The sequence below is a fragment of the Populus euphratica genome, unplaced genomic scaffold (assembly GCF_000495115.2).
Source record: "Populus euphratica unplaced genomic scaffold, PopEup_1.0 scaffold9.1, whole genome shotgun sequence".
Taxonomy (NCBI): Eukaryota; Viridiplantae; Streptophyta; class Magnoliopsida; order Malpighiales; family Salicaceae; genus Populus; species Populus euphratica.
The window spans coordinates 742,728-756,707 of NW_011499857.1; the positions used below are offsets into that span (position 1 = coordinate 742,728).

The 13,980-nt window shown below is 33.7% G+C and overlaps 2 protein-coding genes across 4 annotated transcripts; both read right to left on the minus strand.

The window, feature by feature from the left end:
* Window positions 1-3,028: 3,028 nt before the first annotated feature.
* On the minus strand, window positions 3,029-4,293 carry LOC105123578 (glucan endo-1,3-beta-glucosidase-like). Its single transcript, XM_011023232.1, has 3 exons — window positions 4,225-4,293; window positions 3,859-4,061; window positions 3,029-3,759 (listed from the first exon to the last, which is right to left on the minus strand). Exons 1-3 carry the CDS (start codon window positions 4,274-4,276, stop codon window positions 3,100-3,102), a joined length of 915 nt encoding a protein of 304 aa, XP_011021534.1. The 5' UTR covers window positions 4,277-4,293; the 3' UTR covers window positions 3,029-3,099.
* A 2,235-nt stretch (window positions 4,294-6,528) lies between these two features.
* Window positions 6,529-10,027, minus strand: LOC105123579 (heat shock 70 kDa protein 8-like). Of its 3 annotated transcripts, none has more exons than XM_011023235.1 (2): window positions 9,804-10,027; window positions 6,529-8,528 (listed from the first exon to the last, which is right to left on the minus strand). In XM_011023235.1, the coding sequence occupies exon 2, from the start codon at window positions 8,518-8,520 to the stop codon at window positions 6,802-6,804; it is 1,719 nt and encodes a 572-aa protein (XP_011021537.1). In that variant the 5' UTR covers window positions 8,521-8,528; window positions 9,804-10,027; the 3' UTR covers window positions 6,529-6,801. The 3 variants fall into 3 exon arrangements, with proteins under 3 accessions (XP_011021537.1, XP_011021536.1, XP_011021535.1); XM_011023234.1 differs by having other exon boundaries at window positions 6,529-8,781; window positions 9,781-10,027; XM_011023233.1 differs by having other exon boundaries at window positions 6,529-8,522; window positions 9,781-10,026.
* Between the last annotated feature and the right edge of the window lie 3,953 nt (window positions 10,028-13,980).

Here is a 13,980-nt window from a genome sequence, read left to right on the forward strand (position 1 = left end):
CCATGCAAGCGTTGAAAAAAATCTCTGTTGAACTTCAATTCAATCTCTCTCTCTCTCTCTCTCCATATATATATATGTATGTATCCCTTGGCTTGTGAAGTTTTGTGGAGAATCCAGGAATTATATATATATATATATATATATATATATATATATCCCTTGGCTTGTGAAGTTTTGTGGAGAATCCAGGAATTGTTTTTTGGGTTGGACTTTGTTTAGTTATTATAAATTTGAAAACTTTCATCACGGATTCTTTCTTTGTTTAGCTAGTCAGTTTGTATTGTTTAATTATGTGATTGGTTTCAACGATGGCAGAGTTGGTGGTAGGAATGTGTGTCGTGCTTTGTTTTTTGAGAAGTCAAACTCAAGACGGAGCTTATGCTTCTTGTTAGATAGCGTGGATTTAGAGAGAAGTAACAGTGCGTGTCTTGGGAATTGAACTTAACTTGACAAAGCATATTATGCTGGTACATATGTATATGTTTTGGGATATGGAGTTTGTCATGTAATCTTTGTCGTTGAGGTCTTAAGGGTTCTCTTTACTTAGAAGTGACGTCAGAAAGAGCCTTGGAGTCTTTCTAATTGGATTCTAATTTCTCTTCACTTCTCCCCATTTTGTTCTTGTTTTTAAGCTTGAGATCAGGTTGGATGTGGACAAATTGGACGCAGGGTGTTCAGGGCAGTGTTGCGTTTTGGAGTTTATTATTTGTCCTTCTGGGATTTCAAGGTGTCCCTTTCCTTTGTTTCTTAGGGTTCGCAGAAGCAGTAGCAGGTATGAAGGATAGGCCAGAGATTTTAGCACCCTTATGAGGGATTTTGTTTCTGAGCGTATGATATTGTATATACAAAGAAGACAGTCCAAAAAGAATTTAGCACGATATCATCATCAATTGGGATTATTATGGTCACTGTCTTGGTCCTATCCCATTTGGAATTTGGGCAGTATAAATAGTTTTCTTGTACTTCTTTTTATCACCTCTTTTCTTTTTTGTTTTCTTTTTTTGTGGGGTGGGGGTGTTTTTTCAACCATATATAAAGTTGCTGTGGGATGGTGCGTTGGAACTACAAGGAGATGAGGCAAACTTCATAAATTATATGTATAGCGCTTCACACCACCGTCCACATTTTTTTTCTCACAAAAAAAAAACATTTATTACTAAATATACAGCCAAAGGATTGCTGATATAAATGTAATCTCTAGTACGGACTAAAATGGATGTAACTGCCAGTATGTCCCTCTGTCCACCCTGCTCACTTGTTTTTTGCACAGGGTGATATGAACTAACCACTAAAATGGGCTGGCAGGCTTTAGAGAACAGAATGCAGTGCAAGTCACTTGAGCCCAATTAGAAAAAATGAAAGCCCATTTGTACCGGAATGGTTAAATTAACAAAAAGGGAAAATATTGTAGCATTTCTATTGTTTATCCTTTCACAATTCTTTTTAGATTGTAATAATGTATTTTAACAAAAAAATTGATCCTTATATTTTTTTTTATGTGATTGGGATATTTTAATCCAGATTTGAACCCAATTGCATGCTTTTTTGGGAAGGAATGGTTGAATTGAAAGAACTATGATTAAATTAAAAAAACATGGGTAATATAGAAGATAACTTTTGAAACTTGTTTAAAAAATTTGTTTTCTTCACCTATTTTTTTTAGCTAGTAAGTGATCGGTTCTTATAATATTCAAAACAAAAAAATTGGTATCAAATGTTATTTTTTTATTTTTTTTTAGTGGATAAAAAGATGAAATCGCTCACTTTCGATTTATAGAAAGAATTACTATTTCAGTCATACTAATTATCTGATTCTAGAAGTTTCAAATGACACATTGTCAGTTGAGAAAGAAAGGCGAACAACATGTTGTCTTTCCCATTGAATTAAGAGAATTATAAAGGCTAATGCATATACGTTTTCTTGATGGGTCAGGTGTTTAATCTTTTTTAAAAAAATAATTAAAATTATTTTTTAAAAATAATTTTTTTGATTTATGTTTTATTTAATACATCTTCTCTATGATTTTTTTTAGCTATTTTTAAATATTAATTATTTTCTAATTATATTAGAATGTTAGTATGATTCATTTATAACTTATATATATATATATATATATATATTTGCATATATTAAATATTTATTTTTTATAATATTTTTAGTATATGCATTCTTGCATAGTGTTTTTTTCTTTTTATTTTATTCAATAAATTTTATACATATATATATATATATTAATTTCTATTATAAATAGATTTTAATAAACAAATTCATTTAATACAATCAAGTAAATTACTGCATTGTGATATTAAATATTTCAATTTAGATTTATTTTTTAATTTTTTATTTATATTTTTATTTATTATTAATGACTATTTTTTTCATTTACTTATATAATGGTTTGTGATTTATTTATGAAGAAATATACGTAAAAAAATTCTACATATTCAATTTTTTTATCATGTATGAGTGTTTGAATTTGATTTTTATTTTTATAACTTTTTTATTTTTAATTTTACCATTCAATTCAAGTTGATATTGTATTGGTTTTTTTATTGTTCTCTTTATTTTTTTATTTTTTATTAATACCTCTTTTTATATGTCTTTTTTAAAATAAATTTTAAATTTATGCTTTAATTAATACCTCTTCTCTCTCTTTTTTTAGCCGTTTTTAAAGAGTAAGTATTTTTTAATTATATTATATGTGTTTAATTTTTTATGAAGTTAGAATAATTCATTTATAATTTTTTTATATATTTTATATTGATTAAATATTTATATTTTATAATATTTTTAATTTGTACAGTCTTGAATAATATTTTTGTTTCTTTTATTTTATTAATAACTTTTAGTTGGTTGAGATTATCTCGAGTTATTCAACTTTTTTAATTTTTAAAAAATATATTTTCAATGCTTAAATATTTTACTGAAAAAATTATGTGGACCACAGTATATACGCTTTCACCATTTAGTTGATACCTAAAAAGTGTGGAAAAAACAGCAATTGAATATGCAATTGCTTAAGGAATAGAAATGGTTCTTTTCTTATTTCATACAAATCAATATCAATACAAAGTTGCTTCGTTTTCAAAATTGAGAACTCAGCGCCACAACTGATATACCTCAGTGAGGTTGGGATAAAAAGTTCCAAGATTTCTCTCAAACTCGTCCGGTTGCAGATTCTCATTGAACATCTCCGAGATGTAAACCTCCAAATTAATGTCCGCCTTTCTCGGAGTGCATCCCTTTTCAACTGCATGCTTCCTTAGATTAAGGTTGTAGATTCGAGCATTCTCGGTGCAAGCATACGACACAATACCTGCAGTTGGCCACCCGGTCTCGGCAACGACAAGTTTGACATCCTCCTTTTGCACCACCCTTACCATTGCTGCTACAAATGCATCCACCATAGCATCAAAAAGATTGTAATACTCTAAATCCCCATCTGTAAACACTGGCTTTTGGGACTGAAATAAGGCATAGTCTAATGAAATATGTTGTGGCTCGGAGACCAGGGCATGGTAAGGGTACAAATTGATCAATAATGGAGACCCTATATTATACAAATAATTCGTGAGGTTATTCATAATTTTGTCGACTCTATTCGCGAATTGACCAGCTGAGGGAGGATAGGAGCATTCCAGAACTTCACCCCCGACTGCAGTTGTAACGTAGATATAATCTACGCTTGCCTTCCTTACTGAATTGTAGAGATTAATAATTGCTTGTGGTACAAAAGATTGAACAACACCAGGAATTGCCTCATTGCCAACACAAATATATCGGAACCGAACACCCTTGTGAACATAAGTAAGTACGTGGTCTCGAAACCATTTGTCTGCTGCTTCCTGGCTAGAAGCTACATGGGCAATTGCTTCATCTGGAACCCCGATGGTTACGACCAAGTTGGTTCCACTTAGAGCTTCTAAAACTTCCGTATTGGCATCATAGACCCGGACTAATGAAATCGCATAGTTCATGTCCTCGGTGAGAAAATCAATTACTCGTTTAGGGGATGGGAGATTATCTCCATTTCTTCCATAAATAATCCCAGCATCCCCACCTGAAAATTGTCAACGGGAAGCAAATTAATACGGTGATATGATGTAATTGCAGATAAATGTGTCACAAATCCAGAGGCTTTAAGTGCATGATTCGATTGTTTCTTAACACGATTAGAAATCTTGCTCATATATGCTCGAGGATTAGTGGGGAATTACTCTCACCCAAGACCGTCGAGATGTGAATTGCAGCCAATGTTAGCACCATGATCCACATAGCAATTTTAGGTGTTAGCATCTTGATTTACTGATCACCTGCTTAAACACACTAGAGCAAACAAATAGAGGGAATAAATTAAAATTTCACACTGAAATTGCTCATGAATTATTAGTAAATAGCAATACGAAAACCTCAACCGCTCTCAAACCCTAGCTAATTATCAAACTCTTAGTTAGCAGCCCCCTCCCACTATTTTCCTTACAAATATATGTCCTTTCTCACAAGTAAAAATCTTTAGTTAGGAAATATTTAGAATGAGATATGGTACACTAAATTAATTCGACTAATCTAAACATAGAAAACACACATATTTATGATCTTTTATACTGGGAAAGAATATAAATCTAATAAACAAAATTCGAAGTTCTTTTTTTTTTTTTGTGGTATCTACAATAATCCCTGTCAAGCAACTATCAGGTTAACAAAAACAAATGTCAGCAGCATTGTTACTTACAGAGCAATGAGCTTCTTTTCAGCAGGATTGTTACTTACAGAGCAATGAGCTTCTTTTCTTGCAAGGATATATATTCTTCTATGGTAAAAGGTCAAAGCAGTACGTTTATAAAAGAGGATTTGAATTAGGTCAAACAAACCATTTATACAAGAAGAAGAAGAAGACGAAGGTCAAACAAACCATTTCAAAACTTAACTGCCCAGTCAAACTTTTTGACTTTCGTATGATTGAATGTTTGCCACTTCTCAAATGATCATAATTTTATTGCCAAATGTGAAGAGCTGCTGCATGTGACAAATTCTCATGAGAAAACAATCAATGAGGAGTTATCTGCAATGAATTACATTTGCTATATATAAGCATGGCTTTGCTAATTCGACAGCAGATTAGATAGCATAACACTACCTGTTTTGTACAAGAATAAATTAAGATGGGTAATATACATGCACTTTCCAATAACAATTAAACTTTAACCGGCAATCCATCATGATTTCTTCATTCCTCCTCATGAGATGTGCTTGGGACGCTCAAGTCCTCGTATTGCGCATGATTTGATGCCATCCGCAGGTTATGATTTTGGCACCAGTTCGAGTAGAGAATTGCACTGCATACGATAAGACATATCAACTACCCAGATAATTATAAAGAGAGGGCACCTCTGATTCTCAAGATTAATTTCTCTTTGTACTGTATTAAATAAATAAAGCTATCTGTAATTCAGTGTTTTTTTCCCTGCCTCGGATTCTCAAGGACTTCATAACAAAAATAAAAAAATTTGGATAATTGTCCGCACGGTAGCTCACTCTGTTTGTTTTGGATTGAGGTAACACCTAAATGTGCTCTATTATTTACTCTAATGATCTTTTTGATCCTTTCTTTTATAATAAATGAAATTAAATGAACTGAAAGTATGCAAACCAAGTTGGAGTCTGCAATCTATCCAGCCAGTTAGAAGACTAATTATGAACAATAATGATCACTTTAAACGATTAATCTATACTTTCTAGGCCTTGTTGCAGTTAAAACATATATTTATACTACTAATTCCAGAATCAAACACCAGGCAAGTAATGAGAATAAGACTGTAATTTTAATAATACTAACAAGGGAACTTATGTTTATTGTTGAAAATTCTTTGCTTATAACCTTAACTCTTCCTCCAGCCATGATGTTCATGCGAAAATTATTAAATATCAAAGGATTGTTTAAGAGAGTGCAGACACTCATTGAATTACAAAATGGAACAGAGTAACCTAACTATCAGCCTATGATGTTACTGCCTACAACCATTGCCTAACAAATTTAGGTGTCCTAAACAAAATGGAACAAAATTTGACTGTTTTGCCCTCGCCGTTGTGGTTTGTATCTATAATCCTTTACGATCCACGTTCCCTGTAATGCTCCATGCTGCCTTGTAACTGCCAACAATCGTGCTCCTTCGACGCCAACTTCTTGCCTCTCTTCTAATTATTAAGAGAATTGCTCCGCTTGCCTATCTTTTCTAGTGATCGGGGTTTCTCTCCATTTAAAGGTCTACTACCGATCAATCCACTGGCAAATAATTTTATTTTTTTACTGATTATTTGAATTTTGTGAGACCAGGCCCATAAGAACAACTCGTATTGGTCTCTTGTGCTTTGTCCAATTTTTGGGGTATAAAACTCAGCCATGACCACTTATATCCCTGTTATGCCCTCATAGAGCATAGAGCATAGTGGCGATGTAGAAACAGCCCAGAACATTTAAATCCTCCAGAACCCAGCCACAAAATTGAAGCTGCGAGGTGACAATGATCAAACTGAAACTTCTAACTGTACTTCAAATCTGTCTCCCTTCCAAACTCGTTGAGTCGATATGTCGCAGCTAGATTTTATCTCTATAACGTTCCTGAATCATTTATGGTTATAAGAGATTGAAGTGAAACTAAATAACATCAAAGTCAAATTCTATACATGTATTATTTTATTCGTTACAGCAAGCTCACATTCTTGTAAAACGTAAACAACTTTTCATTTCGACACTCTTTTATCTTCCTAAACTGATGCAATCTAGAATATCACCCTCGCCTTCACATCTTCTTCTGCACGGTAACCAGATCAAGAGTCGACCCATATGACCGGTTCAGGGCTTCAGCACACCAGCCATGCCCATCATCAACTGTAGGCATCCTGACTTCCATAAACGGTGCCATTGGCTGATCAGTTCCTGGAATCACCACTCCTGCAAAAACTCTGAGCGTATTTGAGGCATCAATGTCCATGCACACATTTATCTCTGGAACTCCTTTGGGTGCAGCTGGGATTCCCACGATCTTGAAATAGCCCAGAAGATGATTCTCTTCCACCTTTGTCCCCTCACCTTCATAGACAAGGATTAGAGCTTCGGTTTGGTTATCATGGGTGGTTGTGAATAACAACTCCTTCCTTGCTGGCATTGTGGTATTTCTAGGTATGATTGGGACAAAGCTGTTCCCGTCTGCTCTAATTCCAATGCCAAGGGGGGTAGCTTGGATTGTTAACAGATCCAAACTTCCAAAGGGGTCGGTGATTCCTGATGCAACTGCTCCTTCTAGTGCTGCCCCACAGACTGCAGCTTCCAATGGATTTATTGCTTTGTAAAGTTCCTCTCTTTTGCACACAGCCTTGACAACGTTTCTTATCTTTGGGATATATGAACATCCGCCTACAAGTATAACATCAGTCAAATCCTCTATGTCTACCTTTGAGTCACGCAAGCACTGTCTTACGAGGCTCTCACACTTTTCAAACACCTCAAGGTTCACTTGCTCGAATTCCTCCCTAGTGACCACCTTATATATTTTGGATCCATTTCCCAAGTCAACATCCACCTGAACACTGCTCTGCGAGGAGAGCTGATGGATTGCATCTTCAGTTGCTACTCGAAGCAACCCCAACGATTTGATCTCGTTGATTTTGTGGTTCAGGAAAAGGCTCTCTGAGTTTGGCAAGAGATACTGCATCATGTTCTGTAGCATGTCTTCACCTCCAATAGCAGCTCCTGCTAAAGCCTTAATCTGTGAAACTCCTCCAGCAGTGGCAGTAACAGCTACATCACAATAACCAGCACCCATGTTAAATATAAGGGCATTCTTCTCACTTCCGCTTCCCATATTCTCATGCACAGTCTGTTGCTGTTGCTGTGCATATAACAATGCCACAGCCGTCGGCTCAGGCATCAACCGGAGGATGTGGAGGCCAGCCATGGCACAAGCACGTTCAATCCGTGTCAATTGAAACCTGCTAAATGACACTGGAATGGTTAGAACAACATTTCTTATGGGCTTCTTCAACTGAAGTTCAGCCATGGCTCGAAGTTCAACCAGAAATATTGCAAGGACTTCTTCAGGCGTGGTGGATCTCCAAGCATTGTTCACTAAAGCTGCAATAAATGGGCGAACACCAATATCCAAAGTCTGAACCAAAAATGGAAGCCTTTTGCTCGCATGAACTACAGGATCAGTATCCACTCTGCCTATCAGTCGTTTCATGTTGAAAATTGCAACTCCAGATAATATTTCATATTCATGGGATATCTGATTGCTGACTCCACCTGAAGGGACTTCTTCCTTGAAGGTAACATATGATCGCATCAACTTTTGGTTTCTGGTGTTCTTTAGGAGCTCTACCTGGGAGCCATTCCAGACTGCAATACTGCACTGCGAAGTCCCAATGTCAATTCCAATTGCAATTTCTGCAAAAGCCGGTGAAGATTTCTCCTCCCCAGTGGTTTCACTATCAGATGCCACAGTGTATTTTGGTTCTTCCATTCCTGTATTTTGACGAAGAAGTAAGGAAGTTGCTTGTCTAAAAACTTGAAACAGATTCCCGCGCACACACGCATATCTATGCCCCCGCGAGCGTGCACGACAAGGATGCCGAGGCAAAATGCCTTAACTTTGAACTTGTAACTTTAACCGTGACTTAATTTTTCTGTGCAAAATCAAGATGATATCAAATCCAACAAAAACATCCACAAAGAATTCCTGTGTTTTTCGTCTCTCTTCTGAAAGATAGGTGAGTCAGACACCCTTTTTGATCATTCACGTTAGTATCATTATCTTTGCCACCAATTTTAACAATATGAAAAAGATGGTGGTATCTTGAAAAGCATTGTCTACTAATCCCAGTTCAAGTTACATATAATGAGGGCATTTAGGCTCTGAAACCAAATTAATAAAGAAAACAATCTCACCAGACATGAAAAAAGTTCTAAAATGAATCATTTCGTGCTGGAGAACCTTTAGTAAGGTAAGAGTATGCTTTACAGCCAGTGCAGACAATGTACCTTTTCATTGTAGAACAAAACGATACCGTACGAAATGAAGCAAAGTTGGTAGCATATATATATACATATATATTTCCAATAACAGATTTCTATCACCAAATAAAAATAATGTATATTAATCACAAACAACGGAAATAACTAACTAGCATCTAAAGAGACATCAAGAACGAAGGCACAATTGATTTTTGAAGGGTAAAATTGCAAACCCGAAAACAATTGAGCCTTTCCTGGCAAGTGGGTTCTTATGAACTATTCAAATTTGAAACTGCAAAAATTAATTCAAGCTTTCAAACATGTAAAGATAAAATACAGTTCGCGTGGATTTGGTATTTCAACAAACACCTCTAAGGCATTCTTCATTTAATTAAGTAAATAGACATGAAGCGATGAAACACCTAAAACCCATCTATAAAATGACTTAAAAAAACTTCAATATCTCTTGATAGTTGAACATTCATTGTAGAAAAAGCATAAACTTCCAACCGATTTAAGAGCAGATAAATTCTAACGAGAAGTCATATTTGCTACGATAAACAAAAAACAAGCCAAACCCGGTGGCCATTTACTTCTAGGACATAGGTCGATTCAGCATGTTAAATTTAATAAAACAAAAATTAATAGAGCACATACGTTCACTAGTTACTTGATGACAGTTTCAGGAAACTAATAAAAATAAGAAACATGGATTGCAGGAAAGTGAAAAACAAATACAAACAAGATAATGAGTTGGAGAGATGCTAACCTGACTAGTTTTTCTATATAGAAAAATAATGTATGCGCAAGAATGTCACAAGGAAAAAGAGAAACGCTGGTTTGTTGCTATTGATATTGGTAGTAGAGGCTACAGAGGGAAAGGGAAGCAGTTAATAAATAAAGGGGGAGAAAAGTAAGGGAGGAACAATTTAGAAGAGACCAGAAGGACGGGAGTCCTGTCCCTCTGGTGATGAAATGAGAGGGCATGCAAAGGTGGTGAGGTGTCTCCCTCATGTTCTAGACTTTCCCGGAAGGTCTAGAAGCTTTTGGGCCAGATGAGCGTCTCCCCCCTCTCTTCTCTTTTAGTTTAACCTTTACGTTTGGGCCTTTGGGTTTGCTTGTTGTGACCATATTAATCAATGTTCATTAATAGGCCTTTTATCTTTTTTTCTTTAAAAAAATTAGTCTGGGCTTTAAACTAATTTATAGGCCTTTAGTTTTGTTTTCTTATGTTGTTATTTGCGAAAAGCTAATTTTGTGTTATACATTAAATTTAATATTTTCTTTAAAGTTAAATTTAATCAAATTAATCAATTTTTTTCTTTAATTTTACTTATACATTAAATTTAATAGTCTTTATAAATAATAAAATACATTCATGGAAGTTTTTTTACCTGCTCTCGAATACAAATTTATATTTCCCGGTGTTTTTCACTTATGCATTCTTTTAGCTTTGTGATTTATCCCTTTATTTTTATGTTTTTATTCTTCTTGCAAATTTAGCTTTTTTTAATTATTTTTTTCTAGTATAGAGCTTCCTATTTTAGATTTTCTTTAAAAAGAAAATCTTTGTACTTTATTGGGTTTTTTCGTAAAGGGCCTAGTCCTCTTTCAACTAAGCTGGGCAGGAGAGCCTTGTCCCTGTCATTTTCTGCCCCTTATCATTTTCCTGTTTTCGCACAGTTTCATGAGTTGCCATTGTTTTGACGCATTGTATCAGGTGGGCCAATGGAGATATTCATCTGAGTTTCGAAGCTCGAGCAGGCCCAATAACATCTTTAGCATCAATAATTGATCATGAAAAGCAAAAGTTGCGTCGAGTTCTGTATGAAGGATTTGTATCGGAACTCTTCGTGCCATGAAGGAAGAATGGCACTGTAGAAAATATTTAGATGCTGGTGACTATGGGTTTGGTCAATCTGCAGCGCCGCTTGAGCCACTTAGGAACTGCCCAGGAAATGCAATTTTCATAGACGCTCATCACTTTGCTGGCCAATATGCATGGGATTCCCACCTGTGGAGATACGTAAAGCTGTTTGCATCTTTGAGAGGTATACTGGAGACATAATGTGGCGGCACACAGAGACAGCGATACCAGGCGTAGATGTTCGTGGATTTTAGATGAGGTTTTCAAATAAATAAATTAAAAATTGCTAGGTATCTAATGAAGGTTTTGCGCAGTAGAAGACTTTAGGCCAGAGGTAAGACTGGTGGTGAGAAAGGTGCAACTGTTGCCGATCACGACGACATTAATGATTGGGAGTTTAAGCGATGAGGTTCGATGAAAATCACGGCAACTCGTTGATTTGTGAAGCTTATTTCTAGCCTGGTGATAAGCTTCTAGCCTGGTGATATTGGTCACTTGAATATTAATTTTTATTGGTTTGAGATTTTTTTAGACAGTCAAATTTGGATTTATTAGACAACATGCAATATTTTTTTTTATTGAATATATAAAAATATTTCCTTATGAAAGTAATAATTTATTCTAAATCCTTGATTTTATCAAATAATTATTTTAATTGTCGATGCGTGACTACCTTGCTCTCGTCGCCGCTCAACTGTGATCACTATCACCTGCTATATATAATCATCATGATCAACAATAAAACCGTTACCATTACTATTTTTACTCCTATTTTTCATTATCTTGTAAATATTTAAACCATCCTTTTTACCGTCATTCCACCAAATTATTAATAAGAACTAGGTAGACCTCAAATATAATATTAAATTATTGAAATAACATCAATTTTGTTGACAAATTATTTATTGATTTCTCAATACAAAACTCTTGTTATATTCTGATAAAAAATATTAAATCTGGTATAAAATGATGTTTTTTCTTATTTAAAAATATCAATTTTGATGGAAAGCTTTTAAAATAAACGGAAGTCTTTAACTGAGACTAGACATTTGATAGTAAAATTAATATAAAGAACAGCTTGGATGCAAAATTAAGATCAAGGGTATTTTTAAAATCTACCCATGAAAACCTGATTTATCTAGGCGAAAATATCATTTCAATATAATTACATGAGGAACATTTTTGGTAAAGCAACACACCCTTTATATGGATCTGGAGATTTCACCCCTTTTTTTTTTTAATTTATGTAGGACATGCAGACTAGCTTGCGCGCAACTTTCACCCCATTGCTTCGTTAGATGAGTGCTCATTTCCATGGGAACAATGTGATCGCTTTGTTATATGAGATAAATCATCGGGGATTCAATCATTGATGCAGATAATTGGCATCGGAAAAATCAACGGGGGTAACGCCGTCATGGACGTAACATCAGGTGATGTTAAAAAGGGGCAACATCAGTTTGATGGGATGTGAAATATGCGTCAGCTATGATAAATTACCGATAAAATTGAAATTAAGGGGGCCCAACGATGGGACATCAGGTGTACTTTGCTATCCTCGAAAACGTCATTGATTGCCAACATCGGACTGATATACCAGTAAGTATGTAGACCTCTGACAGATGCGAGAGAGGTTTCCAATCTTGTCTATTCAGAGTCCGTTTATCTAAGGTTTTTTTTCTTTCTAAACTCTAGCATGCTTAATATATATACATACAAATAAGTTTTTATTTTTATTTATTTTTTTGCTATAATTCATAAAAAAAAAACAATAAAAATATCTTAAAATTAAAACTCTAATAACAACACTTATATCATCAAAGTATCTCAATAAATAATTTTAAAGAATAATTCAATCAATTAAATCTTGAATTTACTTCTTAATACTTATGAATTTAAATTTTTTCATAATTACTCGAGATTTATATAATAATTAACTTTAAAATTTATAAAATTAATTAAGATACACATATATTAATCCAAACACCTGAGTTATATATATATATATATATATATATATATATCAACAAAACAATCAAACCACATAAAAAAGTTATTAATGGTGATTAAAGTCACCTAAAGGTAAGTGAATTTTAATATTTTTAGATATTTTGTGTGGTTAATTTTATTCATTATAGTGATTTTTATTAAAATTATTAGATTTATTTTATCAAAATCTTATATATATGTGTGTGTATGTTGTCATCAAAGTTTTAACTTGTTTTTAGAATCTCTTTCTTTTCTTCCCTTTCTTTTATCCTTTCCTTATTACAAATTATGTCGGGCTATCTTACAATTTAAAAGAGTAGTGTATAATACCAGCGACTCATGAATCACATGTGGTATTTGTGATTCTCTAAATTGTATTATTTTTTTAAATATTTTTTAACTGTGTTATTTTTTGAAAAATAATATGCTAAAAATTATAGAAATTCCATTTTTTTTAGTCTATATCTTTATTTTTTTAATCCAAGTAAAGAGAATTTGGCTGAGATTGTGCAATCTGACATTTCGATGAATTTGTTCATATCTTGTTTGGTTGCGTTTTGTTTTTGAGATTCGTTGCCATCGTTTACTCTTACCTATACAATGAGGGGAGGTTTTGAGAGTACAGATTTCAATTGTGTTTGAATAATCTTGAATGAAACTGGTATGTTTATTTCAGATTTTATTTCTGGGTCAAATTCTTAATAGTTATGTTGTTGACTCAATTCATCGGGTTTTTTTTTTAAAAAATTTAAACAGGTTTTTATGTCTATTTTTCACTAAAAAATTCTTAATTGATATATACTTTAACTGTTTCATTTTTAAAATATAAAATATGGTGTGAAAAATAACTCTTTTTTTGTTTGAAAGATGTAGTTCAATGCACACATGTTGCGTAATTATGAGAATTATTGTTCTATATTGACGAATCTACCATTTATTAGTGGGTACATTAAGTAATTTACAGAATTACTAAAACAGTTACCCTATCCTTAGTAGAGGGAGTTCAATGAACATTTTGTAGCTGTTAGTATATTTTACCAGGGTACAGTAGTTATCAATTTTTTAAAAATATTTTTTTATTTATAAATATATTAAAATAATAAAAAAATTTTA

Bases quoted from the DNA above. Each gene is read 5' to 3' on its own strand.
- LOC105123578 (XM_011023232.1), bottom strand. From the start codon at position 4,276: ATGTGGATCATGGTGCTAACATTGGCTGCAATTCACATCTCGACGGTC. The intron at 4,062-4,224 runs GTGAGAGTAATT...GACAATTTTCAG, and splicing joins TCACATCTCGACGGTCTTGG to GTGGGGATGCTGGGATTATT. The intron at 3,760-3,858 runs GCTTCTAGCCAG...GTTGGCAATGAG, and splicing joins ATGAAGCAATTGCCCATGTA to GCAATTCCTGGTGTTGTTCA.
- LOC105123579 (XM_011023235.1), bottom strand. From the start codon at position 8,520: ATGGAAGAACCAAAATACACTGTGGCATCTGATAGTGAAACCACTGGG.